Here is a 19,726-nt window from a genome sequence, read left to right as displayed (position 1 = left end):
GCGATTTCCTTCCGTACGGGAATTTAAGGATATGTCAAACAAATTCATTGAGGCTATAAATTAAAAATCCTTTCTAAGAGATTTTTAATTTAATTTCGACTTATTTTTATTGGATAAGCTGGGGCCGTCATAAGACGATCAGCAGCTCCTCCGTCAAAGTCTAGAGCGAAGGCCGTCACAGGTTAATGTTCGCACCGGACCGCGAAGTCATTAAATATTAATCATTAGTTAAGGCTAAAAAACGCGAAATGGTGGAAAAATCATTGTTATACGAACATTCACTACAACATTTATCCTATCACTTGACTTCCTTGGAGTCAAATTGCAAACCTCTGGCCTAGAGAAATCTTAGAAGGACTTACGAAAAATTGGTAACGGGAAACGCTTCTCACCATATATTCCGATACATGTAAAATCTCAATAATTTTCGAAGCACTACTTTCAGTTAGGTAACCGATTACTGCTTCACAAGCGATTATTATATCCAGCAGAGTTTTGATCTTTCTTAAAAATCAAAATTTTAATGCAGAATTGACGTCTCTTGATCCTTTTTTCTTGAAGATAGTTGAATGCCTTCCTTCTGCGCCAGGCTTGAATTCTCCTGACTTCAATACGTAAGCTGTAGTGGCTTTTTTCTTCTCCGCGCAAAACTTATATTTTCGGACGAGTTTATAAAGGTTAGAAGTGTTGAAAATTCTCTTTATAATCATCAGGGACCAAGGCAAGCATTTTCTGGATATTCGGAATCTGTCAGGACGTAAAGAACGGCCAAATAATATGGTTTATTTGGTGATCGATAAATCAGTTGCATTCTCAAGCTACTACGCCACATTTTCCGCATCAACTTATAATGTATAATCATGTTGTTTAAAATAGTTATAACTATTTTAAAATAAAATAAATAAAAAGTTAAATAATTAAAAATAGCTAAATAGTTAACAAATAAATGATTAAAATAGTTATAACTATTTATATAGGATACCTATTTTTCTAACAGTTACACAGAAAACTATTGTTATGCAATTTTTTTAACACCGCAAAAATATCGAAAGTCAATGCACAAATAACCCAAACAAATATTTGACAATAGTTACAGGTAGCAGAGACGCTTAATTGTGAAGGCAAGGCACAACTCTGTGGAATACGATGATAATCAACGTAAATAATAAAATTAATTCAGCCAGATAGACAACGTAATACATTGTCTATGTGTCCGAGGAAATTTGATTGCATAAGTCACTGAATGCCAGTTTGCACGCTTACGAAGTTCATTTGAAATAATAATAGCTATAAATTCTTACAGGGTAGCCAGTTGAGACTAATACAGTAATACATCGATTAAACCTCATGCGCTGGTTGCTATACAAAGAAGGGAAAACTCAACAAATCTCTCACGAGATGAATTTTACCTTATAAATTCTCTGCAGGAGTATAAATATCAACAAACGAAAAATGTATGAAACACCAATTGATCGTTCTAAATATTTAATCAAATAATATAATGTTCATCCGAACTAATAAAATTGGGGAAAATTTATACAAACTGAAATTAGTGCGCAATAGCGAAAAAATTACTTCAAATAAAATTTAATACAAATTAATAACATGAAGGCAAATAACTGGAAAGACATGCATTACTGCTATGTACGGTTTAACTTACCATGATATGAAACACTATTGATAGTTAAATTGTTCTTTGATTATATTGCCAATGTCTCCACTCAGTAAAACATATGGACTTCTCAATAGTTGTATATTTTCATACCCTCGCATCATTTTGATAAAATCATTCATACCATCTGGCGACGGCAAAAAAATAACGATCTTTGAAAACGTTAGGGTTAGCAAATGACCAGAATGAAAATTCTGAAGCCAAAATTCTCTCGATAAAATCGACATTATACATGAAGATTTCATTGTTTTTTTATACCAACCTCATTGGTTAAACTAAAGATTTTGTGTCATGAGTGAGTAAAGTGTTAATATTAATATATAAAAAATATTTGAAACACTAAAAAGAGCTGAGAATAGAGCGTGACGAGAAGAATTGGATTGACTATTTAACGCAAATGGTTGGCTGTTGGGAGTAAAATAGTGCAAGAAGGAATTTTAAGGATAATTTTAAAAATATCTCCTCTACTCGACCACCTGCGAATGTTATTTGCATGTGATCTTCAATTGGATTTCCTCTGGGCAAACGATACTACAATAACATTGATTACGAATAGATTATGTCGAAACAACTTTTAATATACGTTTACTCAGCGTCAGATGCTATCATGCTAGATGGGAATCTGTATTAGATAAACTATCACGCACGCTCTTCATACGATGACACATATGTTGTAAAATCTCTATTACACGAGTGCGATTATTATTCATCAAATATAGAGAGTTCAGAAGGTTATTTACAGGTAAGAACAAATTATGAAGGACAATAATTTTTTATGTGAAGCTCCTTGAAGGCACAAGTGAATACTATGCTAAAATGAACTACTGATTGGACTAATAGCTATTATCATAGTTAATTCTAACGAATCGTATTTCTAACAAATTGCATTACAGGAGTTGTTCAGGGCAGGCTGTGGAAATTCCGCTGAATAAATCAAACGAGTTTCGCAACTCTGCTTTACCATTTCTACACTGCATGGCTTCCAGTAAATGCCTGTACCAAGTCCATGTTCGGATCAAAACAGGGACACAAAATTAGCGGAATGGAAAATCTTCATAACGCAAACCGACACATTGATGTTAATCTAGGTAGTAAAGTGATTTTTTACGCATGCAAGCAGTGAAATCACAGGACAAATTGACATAATTAACAATTACCGGACAAATAAAGGAGCTTGTAGGTAATTAGGAGCAGACATGCTGCATTTCTCGCTCTTCACTAATAACATAACATAGTGATGTCGGCGCTGAAGTGTAGGCTTGATGTGGCCTGTCGCCGATTCTTGTACTTTTCGTGCCTGGTTCACAGAAGATCTAAAATCGTGTCATTTGACCGGATCTTTTCAGGACTGACGATAGTTTGAAGTAGCTACCAGACTTCAACCGGGTTCGATATGGTGCTTAGCATTTCAAATCTGAACACATATATTTACATAGCTTTATCTAGTCTTCTTGAACGCTTTCATTCATATTCGGAGCGCCAACGATGTCATCGGGGAGGCTGTTCACTAATGATCAAACTGACTGGACTAATGAATCATTCTTGTCTGCTTGAGATATTTAGGTGTTGACCTGTTGCATATCTTGTTCGTTGCCAAAATGACAGTTTCAAATTACTAGGCATGACTATTACATACGTAACGAAGCATAAAATATTATGGCTTGCTTGAACACATATAGGGTTGCTAATGAACTATGGCAGTTAAACAATGAATTTATCATTAAACAGGATAGCATAGGTATAATTAGGCCTAGTTTCAAAACATGTTCCATTCGTAATAAAATATTTCAAAAGATTTAAACCTTGTGAGCAAGAATAATATGCCTACCACACCACCAACCCATTACATTAATGGTTAAGCCATTGTGTAATTCCTATTTTATTCGCATGTGGATTCAGTACTAACCTAAATTCCAAGTCCAAATTTAGGCAACTTGAATGACTTCTGATGCCATTCATGCAAGATATTGAATATCCAGAGAGCAAAGAATTGACACAAATAACAATCATTCTCTTAGGAACAATTACAAAACTGTTCAGTCAGTAGACCCCTTTACTTTCCCAACAGTGACGCTTTCACTATTCGACTGCAAAGACTCTGATATCTAAAAGTTACTTTTTAAATCATAATACTTTTAGAAATGGAAACGCAAAATTGCACTCCACAGTTATTTTAGTATTCGTTAATTTAATAAGCAGATACACATAAAATTTTTTAGTTCACCATTCTTGCCACAATCTAGATTCTAGACCGCAACCCAGGGAACTGTGAAATTGCTCGAACTAATTTTTTTTTCTTCGTCGTCCAAAATGAGTATGTTGCGGATCCATTGAAAAAATATAATTGATAAATCAGCTTAACTGCGCTAATTATTCGATGAATGGATTAAATTATTTTGTGTGCATTCAAAAAATGCTAGGTTTAAAAATATAATTCGTTACAATATCGTTTTTATATGTAATCTAATCTTGTCATTCAAACTATACTGGGATGCAAGCTAGAGGCCAGCACAGCCAAAGACTGTACTCCACTACATACAGGGTAATTCACAGAAACTTCATGATTTTAAAGCTCAATAAAAAAGAATTCGTAGAAATATCATTATAATAAATGTTATTGAAAAAACATTACCTGAATTTTTGTGAACGTACGGTACGCCTGGCCTATAGAGGGTTAATACAGTGGGGGGAAATAAATATTCGTACACTTGAAAAATCGTATTTTAATGTATGTAAGTACACAAACTTAACAGGAAAAGTGATTTAAATTTTCCTGTTAAGTTTGTGTACTTACATACATTAAAATACGATTTTTCAAGTGTACGAATATTTATTTCCCCCCACTGTATGTTTCAGCTTAGTTCATGCAATACGTATAAAGTTTTCTACACTTTTGTGGAAACACGCAATTCTAATCACTCGCTAACATGAAACGGTTTCGTAAACGGATCCAACGTATCTACCTTTAGTCATCGAATAACAGAAAACTGAATTCTAATTTCTAGCCTTACAGATCAAACCATATATCTACTCCGATTATGGAATCGTAAACTACAGCCACTGCAACACTCGTGCATGATGTCGTTCACGTCGTCTGCCGGCTTTTGCGACATCATAGGAAAATCCATGGATTGCCACGATTGAAATACCATTGGATGCTGAGGTTCGCAGCCCTCCATGCAACACGAAGTTCCATGAGTGGAGGCATGCATCTATTAAACTTCAACCGCCTGACATGAGTAACCGGAGCAATATTGTCACAAGGTTACTTACCAAGATGGATACGTTCTAGTGAGTAGTAGTAGTATAATGGGTTGCTAGGGCTTCTACAGCTATCAAGCTATTTCGCACGGAGGTCAAAATATAATATCGCCAGCAAGGCGGAAGGTCTCAATTATTCAAAATCTCTAGGTAATCATCACCCACAAGGGGCGGAAGGTCTCAGATGTCCAGCCCGCTGAAGCTGGCTCGAAAGAAGTAGCGTTAGCATCTCAAAGAGACGAAGTGACAAGGAGGGTCAGGTGACAAGCAACAGATGCCAAGACACTCGAACATGAGGTCGCTTGCACGGGACGTCGGCCGCCCGCACGAGAGAGACAGAGAAAGGAAATGTAAGGAATCCTACCTACATAATAACTTAATGTAAGGAATCCTACCTACATTATAACTTAACCCCGCAACTGAGACCTGCAGTCAGGCACCGCGAGCTCAGCGGTGGGGCGCTCAGGAACAATCCCCTAGGAGCGCGAAATCCCATAGAACTTTTGACGAGCACAGACACGAGTCAGAAGTCCCTCCTGAGGGGACGTTCTAGTGAGTGCAAAATGACTTGCACTGATTGTTGCCGCCACGTACAACAACTGTAAAATGTTTTCTGTTGCGTACAAACGTCCTATAGCCCGCTACACTCAATAATTTACGTGTAATTCAAGTTAAAAATTATGTTCCCGGAGAGCAACATAGAGGGTTAAATCCGTACAACCATGCTAACTTTTCGCTTGATGTATGAACCATACCTTAAATTATTGAATAATTCAAATGAATAATCAATAGACATTCGTTTTATTATACGTAAATAATACTGCCGTGCATAATGTACCACTAGATGAAAATGAAGAAGTTGAAAACACACAGAATGATCAACTTTTTAGCCCATTTTTAACAAATTTTTTAGTTCCTTAAAACGGCATCGTAGAGCTGGACGGTGAAAACACTAATGGACAAGCCTGAAATGTTATCAGAGCAACGTCAAATGTAAATATATATCCAATTCAATTATAATAGTAAACGCTAAGTAGTGAAAAATCCAGTCTGAGAACAGAGATGCCCGGATTTGAATCGCATGTTATAATATGTCTTTAGCGGAGAGCAACAAAAAGAATGGAACGAAGGTAAAAAAATTGCACGAAAAATTTACAAAAAAAATAATGGGACAAAGATCAATGAAAATCACACTTAAATATTTACTGCGGACTAGTATTAAAAAGTATAAAGGATAGTGTGGCGGTATTTCTTGCGTACAACAAATTTTAATATTTGTTCCTGCCATTTCCATCGAACGCCCCCCAAGGGTTGGTTGGAGTATATGAAGAATAAGTAATGAATACGGTAATATTTAAATTACACAAGCGAAAATTAAGTCGTCTTCAAGAGTTTCATCATCACAATAAATATACTTTTAACCATTATCCTAAGCGACTACATTTCGATATTATATAGCATATAATTCGATAGATATTTAGAAGCAAATTCGATCTAACTAAAAACACATGAATATTTTTTAGAACTAAAAAGTACAGGAACATAACGTAAGATCCGCACAGCAACAGTAAAATATACAACTAAAAGCTAAGTTACCAAGTGAACACACATCACCATGAGAGGAAAAGCAAACCATGAAATTTTATAATAAATTGCAACAGTGATAAGGTGATATCTCTTACTATTTCTTTCATTACAATTACCACACTAATGATGGAAAAATAATGTTCAATAGCAAAATAACAGAAGCTGTTGAAACCGTTGACAATGCAATGATGAGACATATTATGCAAGAATTTTACTAGCAAATTTATATGTCGTGTGCCTAATGGTACTCAAGTTAAACATCTTGGAACATTCCACGTAAAACCTTGAAATTACAAGCTTTCTAAATGTACCGGATCGTTTTTATATTATTAAAAGCATGCGTCATTATTAGTTGATTTTGTATCATTAATAGTATTAATAATAAATGTATCCAAGACTTTTGATTCAACCTTTATAGCTCGATGGAGCCATAAATGAAAATAAATTGCGAACAATCATTGGCAAATAATGACTGGTACAGATAATGACTGGTAGATAATGATACAGATAATTACTGGTAGGGACGAACTTTTTCCTATTTGTTAACCAGTGAATTTCTGGGACAGCCTTCAAATCACCCGTATTTGCAATGCGCAATAATATTCAGCTAATGAGTGCAAATATGCGGCCCAATGTCTGTTTAATTCTAATTGTATACATGGAATATTGGTCTCCTGACCATGTTAGAAGAAGGCTTCCAGGATTAGAAGAAGGCTTCCAGGAAGGCTAATTCTAATTTTATACATGGAATATTGGTCTCCTGACCATGTTAGAAGAAGCCTTCCAGGATTCCTCAAACGATACGATAAAATGGCGACTCTGTAGCAAAATAATCCATCTAAGAAGTAACAAAAGTCAGGCAGAAGAACTGTATATCTACAATATATTACATTAATACAAAAGAACTAATAATCTACTCAAAATTTAACGTTTTTCACGAAAAATGCAAATAACACTGATAAAATTACAAACGTCGAAAGCTAGACTAGATCATTGATGGTCAAGCGATTCCCGAATCGTTTCTTAAGGAACCAAATCAAAATCATAGCTAAATAACTTGAACAAATATATAATGGGTTAAGGAACTACAGTCTAGAAACGGCTGTGTATGCGATTCAATACGACAATAATCAATAGTAACAATGAATTGTTTTTGATCAAATAATTACAACATTCAACATAAAAAATTTTCAGAAACGTGACTTTGCATTCATAGTTATGAACGAAAACCATTCAACTGTTTCACTACACTGAAAAATCAACTAGTGAATAAATCAAAATCCAGGTAAGGCTGGTAAACAGGCTACGAAAATTGATTCAATAACCAACGCAGACTAAACTACGAACACTCATTTATCCCTCTAAAAAGAAAGGCTTCAGAAGTTGACTAACAAGGAAGCCTCAAAGTTGAAATAGCGTCAATATTACTTTCGATAAATAATATCGGTCAAGAAGACTTGAATAAACACGCTTACAAATCAAAACAATATGTCTATCTACCTGTTTTGGAGTCCTGTTGTTTTATGCAGTATACTACGATAAAAATTACCCATACTAATTTCGCAATGATCTACCCATTAGCTTTGTAAACACATTAGACAGTAACTATTAGGTTAACTCTATCATTGCACAACTCTTATAATAAAATAACCAATTCCACATAGGAGGCATCAGCGACATTAACCAAATGAAGGTATGAAACAATTTATGGCATTACGGTTCCTTTATCATTTCTTTGAATATTTCTTCATTAAAATTAGCATAAATTTAGGCAGAAAAGACACCGGCCACGTTGACGAGCAGGAAGGCCACGAGCGCCCCGATGAAGGACCCAGTCTGAGTGGACACGCCTGACCAGAAGAGCACGCGACTGCCTTTCTGCCCGCCCGTCATGCGTAGCAGGTTGTTCACTTCCACGCGTACGAAGCTCAGAAGATATGTGAACACCACCCACGACAGCACCTGAACAGCATTAAGGTAAATGTTAATATTTGAGAATTATTAACGAACATTACTAACTATTAAGCTTATTTTCTTTTTATGTGGGGTTTATATTGGGCGTAAAATTGGTTCAATTGATTTATTAGCCCTGCGAGTCCAACAAATATGTTGCTTAGGTCTGAATTTTTTATTTATTCTTATTTTATTAACAATCGGATCAGTCTGATGGCAACCCCTGAAAACCTTTCAAGTTTTAAGCATTAAAATTCACCCGATATGGATTTTAACTCAACTATGATAGTAAATGATGAATTACATAAAAATATGCAAATCACTCGAGTTCATGTTGGAAAAGGGCAATCCAGTTTGAAAATATAATTAATTTAGTATTGGGTCTTTATTTAGTTGACCATGCAGACCCCATCACGCGTCCTCAGATAATATAAGCGAGATTGCAGTTATGTTGGAGAAATAATGCCTCGATTTAGCTTGGTCATCAATATTATCACGCGCCGATGTTTGTTCTCGCATTGCAAACCAAAGAATGAAATTAATTATCACTTGCGTCATGAGATTTCTCACTCCATCACACAGTGTGACACATCACCCACGAGTAGACGATTAGGTGAAAGAAATTGCACTATCAATCACAATCGTGTCAACACTCTGGCATCGATATAATATCCTCTGTCAGGGCACACAGATATCAAAACAATTTCACAAAGGCTTTTTAGGTGTCTTTCTAAAAGATTTCTGATAAAGTGTCACAAAGGCTCTTTCCACTACAAAGAATTGTAATTGTTGTGATTCGCTCTTGAGGTTTCAAAGAAACCACTTTAATAAATCTGTATTCATTTAACCGAAAGATAGATACTAGTTCATCGATTGACAATTATATATCAAAATTTTATGCTTATTATATCACATTATCAGTTCTTCATAACACATGAATCTGAGATAAAAATAGTAATGAGGTACTCTACAGAAGTAGGCCAATATTGTGCGCAGAATTACCAGCCAGATAGATAACTTTTATCACCCAATAAAGTATTCATACATATAATTGGAAAAGTTCAACAGTCAGGCGAGTTCAAATAGCAAGCTCCGTAGAATCTCAGGTTACAGAAAGCGTTATCGTTCAGTGAAATAATAGATGGGATAATTTTCAAAAGAGAAATTTCAACATGACAGATTCAGTTCTTCGAAAAATTATCATGAGAAGTCTGTGCACAAAGAGGTCACCTCACTTAGTCCAGCGCAGTGATTTACCAACTGACATTGAAATTGAGCACCGATAAACTCCGGACCGAGACTGAAAAACTAACACAGGAGTGCAAAGGGTTCCGTGGGGCAGGGAACTCTGTAATCCGATTAACCCAGCCTCTGAATGTCATTTCATTGCCCACAATCTTTACTGATATCAATAACCTTTAAAACTGAAAGCAACAAAGAGATACCAAAGAATATATTACAGAGAGCGTTCTGTGGTGAAAGAAAGGCTGACATTAGGATTGACAAATTCGTTACGCACAAAGCAGAGGTGTTGGACGTGGTGGCACGCAAGCATTAAGCGATTCCGTGACTTGAATCATACCTGTGGAATCACTTCACAAAGGAGTCCAGCATTGCGTTTTACTAGGAATGACGAAAGCCTTTTAAATTCTATTCATCGGGTATACATAGGGATATTTTTTCGTCGTCATAAGTTCTATATAAATCTATTAAAAGGTCCCGTCAACCCTCGTAACTCTAACTCCTAAATTTTGTAACTAAAATTTAACTGAAAAAACTTCACATAGTGAAACTCGCGGAAAATACTGTTGATTCAGTAATTAAACAAAAAGGGTGTTCGTGGTATCTGAGTTATAAAAATTTAACTCATTAAAAAAATATCACAATTGACGCTGAGTACAGGAAACAGCCACACTGTCCGCCGATTGTTCATATAAATAATTATTCTAACAGAAGTGGCAACTAGGTATAGCGGGTACAAACTTCAGTACATCTCATTTCATGGGCTAGAACTGAAACGAGATTTTAATACAAAATTGCATTACGTCTCGCAAATCATCTGGCATTAGGAGATTGAAGGTTAAGAAACTGTCGCGAAATAAATTTTCATTCTCGGCAGATTAAAAAATGTCATCCTTGCCTAGAAATTATAATGGATTAGTTCATACTATTCAATGAAAGTTGTCGTAGCTTGTTAGCGAGTTCCAACTAAAATCCTCAGAAACCTTCACTATTGCTACTTTTAGAATTTTTGTTAGTAGAAACGAAAAATGAATGAAGAGTACGCCGTTTTCATTGAAAGCAGCTTTGCAAGGATATCAACTATAATGAAGATTCTGTAAGTGATCACCTCTAATAAATTTTTATTATATTGTGTTATATGAAGACTATCAATTCAATATGTAGTTTAATCTCTCAAGATGCAAGAAAAAGCGTTTCATTTTGCGATTAAGTATGATTTGGTGGAATATATAAATTTGGAATGCGAATCTAACATTGCAAGATTTGATAAAGCAAAGTAATTCGTGGAAATTAAATGAAAATATAAGAATTGGTTATTCAAAAATATTTTCAAGTATTGAAAAAAAACTATAAGCATGTTAAAAAGTTTGTGAATATGGAAGATCAGCAAACTATCAATATTAGAGAAAACAAATAAAAGTTATTAAAATTAAAAGAAAATAAACTTACGACTATGATGGATCCCGCCAGCGTGCCGACGAGAGGGGGGATGGGGCTCATGGCAGCGGTGGTGATGGCGTAGGCAGCGAAGGCCGCACCCACCGCCAGCATCACCGCCACGACGCTCAGCTTGGACCGCCTCACGAGCGCGGTGGTGAAGGCAGCGCAGGGGTTGGCGAAGGCCGAAAGAGCGGCTGCGAGGTGGTAGGTTGTGGTGCCGTACGGGGCGCACGAGTACGACTGTATGGACGGTAGGAAGCCGTTCATGAGGAGACTAGCGAAGAACTGCGCGGCTAACAAGAACGAGAACAACGGAAGAGACCACTCGAAGGTGCCGTTTTCATCGACCAGTAAACTGTTGGTGCCGTCAGAACTGTTGCTTGGCAAGTCAGACGAAGTTTCGTGCGTTTGTTCGACGTTCTGTTGGTCATCAAAAGGTGAGGGCTGTTTTCTGATGTCGTGTTGGCCGTTTCGGTAACCGTTATTCGAACTACCGTGACCTGATGCTATCGTTGGCAGCGTTTTGCAGCTTGCGTGCTTATAGTTAATGGATCTCTCGTCTTGAATGCTAGGAAGCAAGTCGAGTGTAGAAAAGGCAATGGAGCTCACAAGCATCATGAAGAATAGTATCAAAAAGAACACAGAAACGGAAAAATTGGGACCGGTGTTGGAAGCGCTGTCCGCTTTTTTGTACACTCCAGTAAGTAGAGAAACGCTTGCAACAGTTGTGCTCGAGTTCGGAGTTATTTCTCCACCGCCGTCATCTGAAGACCCAACGCCCTGTGATAAAGCAACTACAGCTGGCAAGAAGCCCGAAAGTCCTTCCCCTACAGAATAATAAGGCAGGTACAGGCTCTTCCAAGACGCCATGTATGGTAAATAGAGCACGGATGAAGTACAATCTACGGTGGCCAAGAAGAATATGAGGATGAACAAGGCGGTGGAGTGTTCTTCTCCGTTGATGTAAGTCGTGGTGTCCCAGAAGAAGAACAGGAGAAGGGAAGCAATGCATCCAATCGTCAATAAAAAGTAGACAAAAGCTGACAATCTCTTGACAGGTCGCAACAATTGCAGAACGGAGTATGATATGGGACCGATGTTGGCGATCTGAAAGAAAATGAACATTAATAAAAGAATTTTCTTTATAGATACGTACGTAAGAGTTAATGTACTTACAGCGACACCATGAGTGGAAGTGGCAACGTGCTTTATCACAACTAATGAAACCTACATCATCAATATTATAACCACGTCTGAAAATCAGTGTTATATTGTCTCCAAAAAATTGTTGTTTAAGAAAAGTATTGTTCTAGATAATGCTAAACGAAAATAATAAAATGCATACGTAACATTTTTTACTGCATTTATGCCCTTTCAGACTTCCTCCCATAAAAAATCAATTTAAAACCATGCATGGAAAATAAATGGTTCAACATTTTTTTTATAGCGGAAGAAATCCTGCTCCCAATTACTCATTTAGATGGTCAGTTTACAGGTTGTGTTATATAATCATCATGCTGTTTGGAATAGATCCAAGAAAAAACGTATTCGATGAACGACTTGTTTGTAATCATTATAATAAATTATAAATAATTTGTGGCACGGACTGAATTAAATTTCTTTATTCTAGACACATATATCACAGAAATTTATTTATTTTACGTATCACAAAGAATCAGTTTAAGGAATGTGCGCTCCAATGCACTCTAATTATTTTTTTATTCCTCTTTATGGATTCATTAAATTTAATTAAATTGGTCAATTAAATAAATTCAACGAATTATTAACAAAATTCAGCGAAATTATGGTATTAGTAATATCATAATTTATCACGAGTCAGAAATTTGAAGAATGTGAGAGACTTTGAATACCTTAGGCGTAAACGTCTAGCGGATGAATTTTCACGATAGCATTATGCACGGCTGAACTTTCTGTATCAAAAATGTATAATTTTTAACAAATTGTACACCCAGACCTCACAAATAGAGATAAATAGGAGAAGATGGAAGAAACTAACCTTCAGGCAACAAAAAAAAATATTTTTCGCTAATTTCGCGTCCAAACTTCTCCTATATTACGATGGTCAGATGATAACAAAGTAAAGCCCAGCCCTCGTCAGTAACTTTCTACAATAAGAAAGTATATTTTTTACCATTTTTTGCACATATTTCACCTGTATTATGACAAAGAGATGAAATGGAAGATCGCAAGCTTTTAACAGTCACTTTCTAAAATTACCAAGAGAGTAATTTTTCACAAATTTCACGCCCATGTCTCACCTGTATTATGACAGAGAGATAAGATGGAAGAGCCCAGCCTTCAAGTAGTAACTTTAAACAATGAAAGAGTAATTTTCTACTAATTTTATGCTCTGATCTCACCTGTATTATAACTGAGAGATACGATGGAAGATCGCAGCCTTCAGGCAGTCACTTTCTACAATAAAAGAGTAATTTTTCCACCAATTTCACGCCCATATCTCACCTGTATTATGACGGAAAGATAAGATGAAAGATCGCAGCCTTCAAGCAGTCACTTTCTACAATAAAAATAGTAATTTTTCACCTATTTCACGCCCATATCTCACCTGTATTATGACGGAAAGATAAGATGGAAGAGCCCAGCCCTCCGGCAGACTGTCCACCATGAGAGGCAGTTCCACCCAGATCCCATTGACTGACACCCAAGCTCCCACGCCGAAGAGTATGGCGAGTGTGTTGATTAAGTGGCGTTTCGACATTGTGGTTGCCTGCTTGAGTTCAACGGCAACCTACCTACTAATATTGTTTTAATATTACTGTTTATTTAGGGTATACAAATTAGTTCAGTCTGAACATGAAAATTTCTATACTTTATAAACGTTAGTAAAAGTTTATAATCTTGAAGTTCTGTTCCAGCTTCGAAGAGAGAAATTTTATCTCGAAGAAAATATAGCAATTTTTTGGAAGGTTTGCATAATATCTGTAGAACATATATATAAATAAAATCGGAAAATAATAAGGAACAATTTTCACACTCACCTCTCCATTCCTGCAATCACATGGTTTTTTATATTAATCTTCATGAACGACATTATTTCGTATACATAAGTAATCCAACTGAAATTACGTTCTTATATAGAAAGCAGGAAACAATATTTCAGACAAATTCAGGAACAATACAACAAATTGGCAAATACTCAAAGAAATAAGTGAGACTTTGTCAGAATAGCGATGCAGTTTATTACACCCTTGTGCCGGTCATCCCAAACCCAGTTTGGCATGACAAAATAACGTATCTGTGCTACGTCTGGTTTTCGCTGTGCGTGAAAAAATTCGACACTATTAGGGCAGTTTTACCCATTCATTTCTCTAAGTGTAACCTAGCAATGAAATTAATACTGTATTACGAATGAAGAAAGCCATTCTCGGCAACGTACTGCATAGCGCATGATAGCGCAACCTCTCAATGGATGAGCTTGTATGAAGTAAGATTATCTGTTGCAGTTGCATTACAAGAAGTTATTCATTGGCTAAATACTGACGATCATTCATAGGAAAAACAGATCAATGAACCTTTTGCAAGAATTTGGCTGCGAAAATTATTGAAGTGAAAATGCAAATCCTGTTCCTATCATATAAGCGGCCGCTGTCGCTTGAGACCAAGAAAAATGGACTAAAAATTAGTTTGTTGGGCATAAAATTGTAGGGTTTCCAGCATTAATTATCGAAAGCTTTATTTATTGTAGAAAAGGTGAACGTAAATAATTAAAGGCAGCTAGGCGCATTATCTGACAAATATGAACTTTTTTACGATGAATCAATCGGAGGGTTGCGTCGTAACTTTATATTTATATATACAAACTAAACAAATGAAAAATTCAAAATCGCCTGAAAATGGAAAAATTTGAAAATGAAAAATCGCTTGATCAGGCTAAAATATATTTTCGCCAACTGCAAATTTTTTTCATATTATGAAATGTTGTCATTCATTGAAATCAATCTCAGATTTTGATAAAAATAGCTCTACATTCAAAACCATGAAAAATGCATACCCCAAGACAACCCAAGTAAAAATAAAATTATCGCCTAGACATTTCCATCTCAAAAGAATCCGTATATGTGTCGCGCATGTTACGCAACTGCTCCTGTTACAGCAGCGCAACATCTACCAACTAGCCCGTCTGACACAGCGTCGTCAACCTTCACCCAAGTACATTCAGCCGGCAGCGCCATGAACTTGTAAGAACACTTTTACAATATTATTTGTACGGCAACATTGATAATAATATTTGTACGGCAACTTTGATAATAATATTTCTATAGCAACTTTGATTATAATGATTGTACGGCAACATTGATAATAATATTTGTACGGCAACATTGATAATATTTGTATGGCAACTTTGATAATAATATTTGTACGGCTACTTCGATAATAGTATTTGTTCTACAACAATGATAATAATATTTCTACGGCAACTTTGATTATAATGATTGTACCGCAACTTTGATAATAATATTTGTACGGCAACATTGATAATAATTTTTGTATGGCAGCTTTTATAATAATATTTGAACGGCTACTTCGATAATAGTATTTGTTCTACAACTTTGATAATATTTCTACTGCAACTTTGATTATAATGATTGTACGGCAACTTTGATAATAATATTTGTACGGCAACTTTAAAAATAATATTTGTACTGCAACTTTGATAATAATATTTCTAGGTTAGCTGACAATAATATTAGAAATCCCGTGCCATCAATGAACTTTGAACAGCCACCAATAATGTAATGTGATCAGATTATTATAATTTTCTGGGCAAGAAGGAATCGTATTTTATTTATTAAGTACTCTTGTCTCCATAATCATTGGGAAAAAAGTGTGCCTTCAGCAACCCTAACATGTTGACATTGAAAAAAAAAAACATTCGATAACGAGCGGCATATAAATCGAAAAATAGCAGGAATGACTATTCATCTACTGAGCCATCACACACCTAGTTAATGTTATGTTTACTAGAATTTATCAATATAATACGTATTTAGCATTAAAATTTAGATTTTTTTTTTTTGCTAAAACTTATCCCGTGTATCCGGCGTTTACTTTAAAACTGTACGAAAACATCGCATAAACTCGTTAAAACAATGCAACATCGTTAGGCTGCGGGTTCTATGCGGAAGATGTTGCGAATATTCAGGGGAATTTCCACACAAATTGCTGCTTTTCCCGCTACATTCAGTAAAACTCGACGAACAAAAAAATTGAGTGCGTTACAACACAAATTTCTAGTCTATGAATGAAGAGATTCAAGTCAGTCTAGCAGTTAATTGTCACTGAAATGATGAAAAATTTTTAAATAGTAACAGGACAATTATTAACTTAAAAATAACCTTGCATATAGCTTTATATACCTTCCCTCAGCGGTGCACAAGTTCAAATCAAGGTCCAGGATATTGTCAATCACAGAAAACAATGTGATTGTTTTCTGTGATTGGCAATAACAGATTTCAAAATCACCATTACAATCTAAACGACTAGAAGGCTATAGGGCAGCATTCATCGTTGACGCTTCACCTGTGCTTCTCAAATTGTATTATAGAAACTTAAAAGCACATCCGTCAATGCATAATTTGGCCTTGTCATGCTGATTATAAGTATTTTCCACACCATAGAGACGCTTCTGATTATTAGAGATAAGTTTGCCATAGCTATAAACGACAAAAGAGATCACATGTCGGGTAATTTCTCCCTACATATCGTTTGTTAGGTGGTGTCTGAAAAGTGTCTGAAAATTGATAAGGTTAATCAATGAACCGTGGGACCAAGAATTTATATCATTGTTGCAGATGAAAATCGTTAAATTTTCTCGAAGCATCTGCCGATACAGGTTATATGATATTTTATCATATTTCATATTATCATATAACTTGTATTGGTTATTGGTTCATATAACCTTCATATTTATGATATGAAGAGACAGCAACAGCTGTCACTCCTGGTAATTTGTAATAAGTCCAACTACAATGCAATCCGTTGGGCTAAAGACGGAAGAAGAACTGAAATGTTTGAATATTTCGGAAAAAAATTGCAAATGAATGCTGAATAAATAGTTATAAACAATTTAAGAGTTAAAAAATATTTTTCACCGCGTTTTTTATTCATTCACATATTATAATACCTATAATAAAGAAGAAGTCTCTCTTGATTTGCATATCTTTTTTGTCTACAAACTCCTGACGAGCGGTCAATACAAGAGAGATGAGCTGACACCTGCGCAGCTGTACAAGTGTCCGCACTTGTGCCGCTGCTCAGTGAACATGACTCGAGAAAATCAAATAAATTCCCAAAGATAACAGGTATACTAGTAAGAGGCACGAAATTCATCGGAAGACCTAGTTTTGCCTCGCAACTCATGTTTCATATTGTATGTTCATATGAAATCTATTTCTATGTCCCGAAATAAATTTTTAACGAAAAAACATTGAAGGATTAATGCATTTTACGAGCGCCCACCCCAAAATGAGTTCAACCATAGTCATGCACTTGAGTTGAAGCAGAAGTTGAACGAGATAAATTTTGGTTCATAGTGTATGACTAAAAATCTGAATTAATTTCACAGGAATTGTGCGAAGTAGGATTAATATTTATCAAGCATGGAAACCTAGCAATCTACAATCTAGTAATCTACAGACAATCCACAGCTCAAACCACAACAATATGCCTCTCAAATCGACATATTAATTGATATGTAATGAACAAAAAACTAACCACGAATTGATCGCAAGTTCTTGTGGCCGTATTGTTTTTTGATTATTTTGATATATTTTACCCCTGTCCTGGATTACACGTGTTCCACAACCATTCAGATTGCACGTGTTTCTCCTCATCTACATTACACGTGTTCCCCTCGCCTACATTACACGTGTTCCCCTCACCTACATTACACGTGTCCCCCTCACCTACATTACACGTGTCCCCCTCACCTACATTACACGTGTTCCCCTCACCTACATTACACGTGTCCCCCTCACCTACATTACACGTGTCCCCCTCACCTACATTACACGTGTTCCCCTCGCCTACATTACGCGTGTTCCCCTCACCTACATTACACGTGTTCCCCTCGCCTATATTACACGTGTCCCCCTCGCCTACATTACACGTGTCCCCCTCACCTACATTACACGTGTTCCCCTCACTTAATCCGGTGACGATTAACTTTATGTTCTTAATATGACTTAATAACTTAATAACTTAACTTAATTATAGAAATAAATATTGGCGGCGCCGCTACGCGTAACGGGCTCCGTTGAGGAAGGTCAAGGCGACGCAAACACTTCCTGATAACTGTGCTCCTCAGATGCCGTAATTTAAGTATTTCTGCTTTATCATTTGAAAAATTCACACAATTATGTAAGAATACAAGTATTTGTGTAGTTTGGCAGAAGCTGTTCTTTTATGCAGGTTTCATTGAAGACTAGAGAGTATTTCTTGTTGACAATTTTCTTGTTGTTTTTCTCTATTGGGCGAATTCGGCTCTTGATACAAGTATGTACATATATATACCACGGGCATCCTAGAGTGCATCAACATAGAAATATAGACACAGAAAATCAAAAGTTCATTTTCCCTTTCAATGAATTTAACACACACGGGAAAAAGTGGTTATGCAAGTCATTTTGAAAAATATATTTCAATCGCGAAAGATACCCTCATAGATCTGAATTGTATGCGGTATTTTATGCCCTATGGTTCAACATTCTAATATTTTCAGACACGCCACCTGTTTACGAATATTGAGAGAAAATTTAAACTGCAATAACAATTCAGTGTAAAAATAAAACTATTATTCCTTTCATTAGTTCTACGCGAACAAATTCATGTTAAATTCAGTTCTGAAATCAATACCCTGATACTGAATTGCCACTAGAAACTTATGAACTTATTCCTGCAACTAAATAGAGACATATGCTAATAAAAAGTTCAATGTCTGATAAGCCTGGTAATCTTTATCATAGAAATGTACAGAGATATTATAGAAATAAATCACGCCTGCAGCCAAACACGTGCGTTTTGTGCGTTTTATCGTTCCCTGCAAGCAGTCTGCTTTAAATAATGGAAAAAAGCCTCTCTCTGTAATTAATTTGCAGTACAACGTGCGCTTGTTATTTTCAAGGGAGATATTTCCACTACGTAACATTATGGTTCTCATTTAAATATATTGTAAGATCACTTCCTATTAAAAAAATTGACAATCCCGGAACCCCTAAGGAATATAAACAGTTCATTTGGCCGTAATAGTTCGTTATGAAGATCGTATTTTGGAAGTTTTTAAATCATTTTTCGGAAGACGCTAATGATCAGAATGTCATTCCAATCAGCCGCAGCAGAAACATTTAAGAAACAGAAAAAAGAGAAGTTCTTTTTATGAAATATACCATACTAAATGACACGATATTAGTTTTAACACCAATAGACTTTGTCATCAACTAACCTATGTGCGAACTTTATGAATAGTTTGATTGTGAGTTCTATGATTGCGATGAAAATAATGTTAGAAGATGCATTAATATACATTGTATC

The 19,726-nt window shown here is 35.8% G+C and overlaps 1 protein-coding gene across 1 annotated transcript; it reads right to left on the bottom strand.

Moving 5' to 3' along the window:
• Nucleotides 1-5,720: 5,720 nt before the first annotated feature.
• On the bottom strand, nt 5,721-14,119 carry LOC108668800 (solute carrier family 52, riboflavin transporter, member 3-B). The gene is made up of 3 exons (XM_018156052.2): nt 13,743-14,119; nt 11,165-12,262; nt 5,721-8,482 (listed from the first exon to the last, which is right to left on the bottom strand). Exons 1-3 carry the CDS (start codon nt 13,893-13,895, stop codon nt 8,288-8,290), a joined length of 1,446 nt encoding a protein of 481 aa, XP_018011541.1. The 5' UTR covers nt 13,896-14,119; the 3' UTR covers nt 5,721-8,287.
• Between the last annotated feature and the right edge of the window lie 5,607 nt (nt 14,120-19,726).

Source organism: Hyalella azteca, unplaced genomic scaffold (assembly GCF_000764305.2).
Source record: "Hyalella azteca isolate HAZT.00-mixed unplaced genomic scaffold, Hazt_2.0.2 contig14215, whole genome shotgun sequence".
NCBI lineage: Eukaryota > Metazoa > Arthropoda > Malacostraca > Amphipoda > Hyalellidae > Hyalella > Hyalella azteca.
Note: the sequence above shows the minus strand (reverse complement) of the source record. Positions and strands in the feature narration are given on the sequence as shown.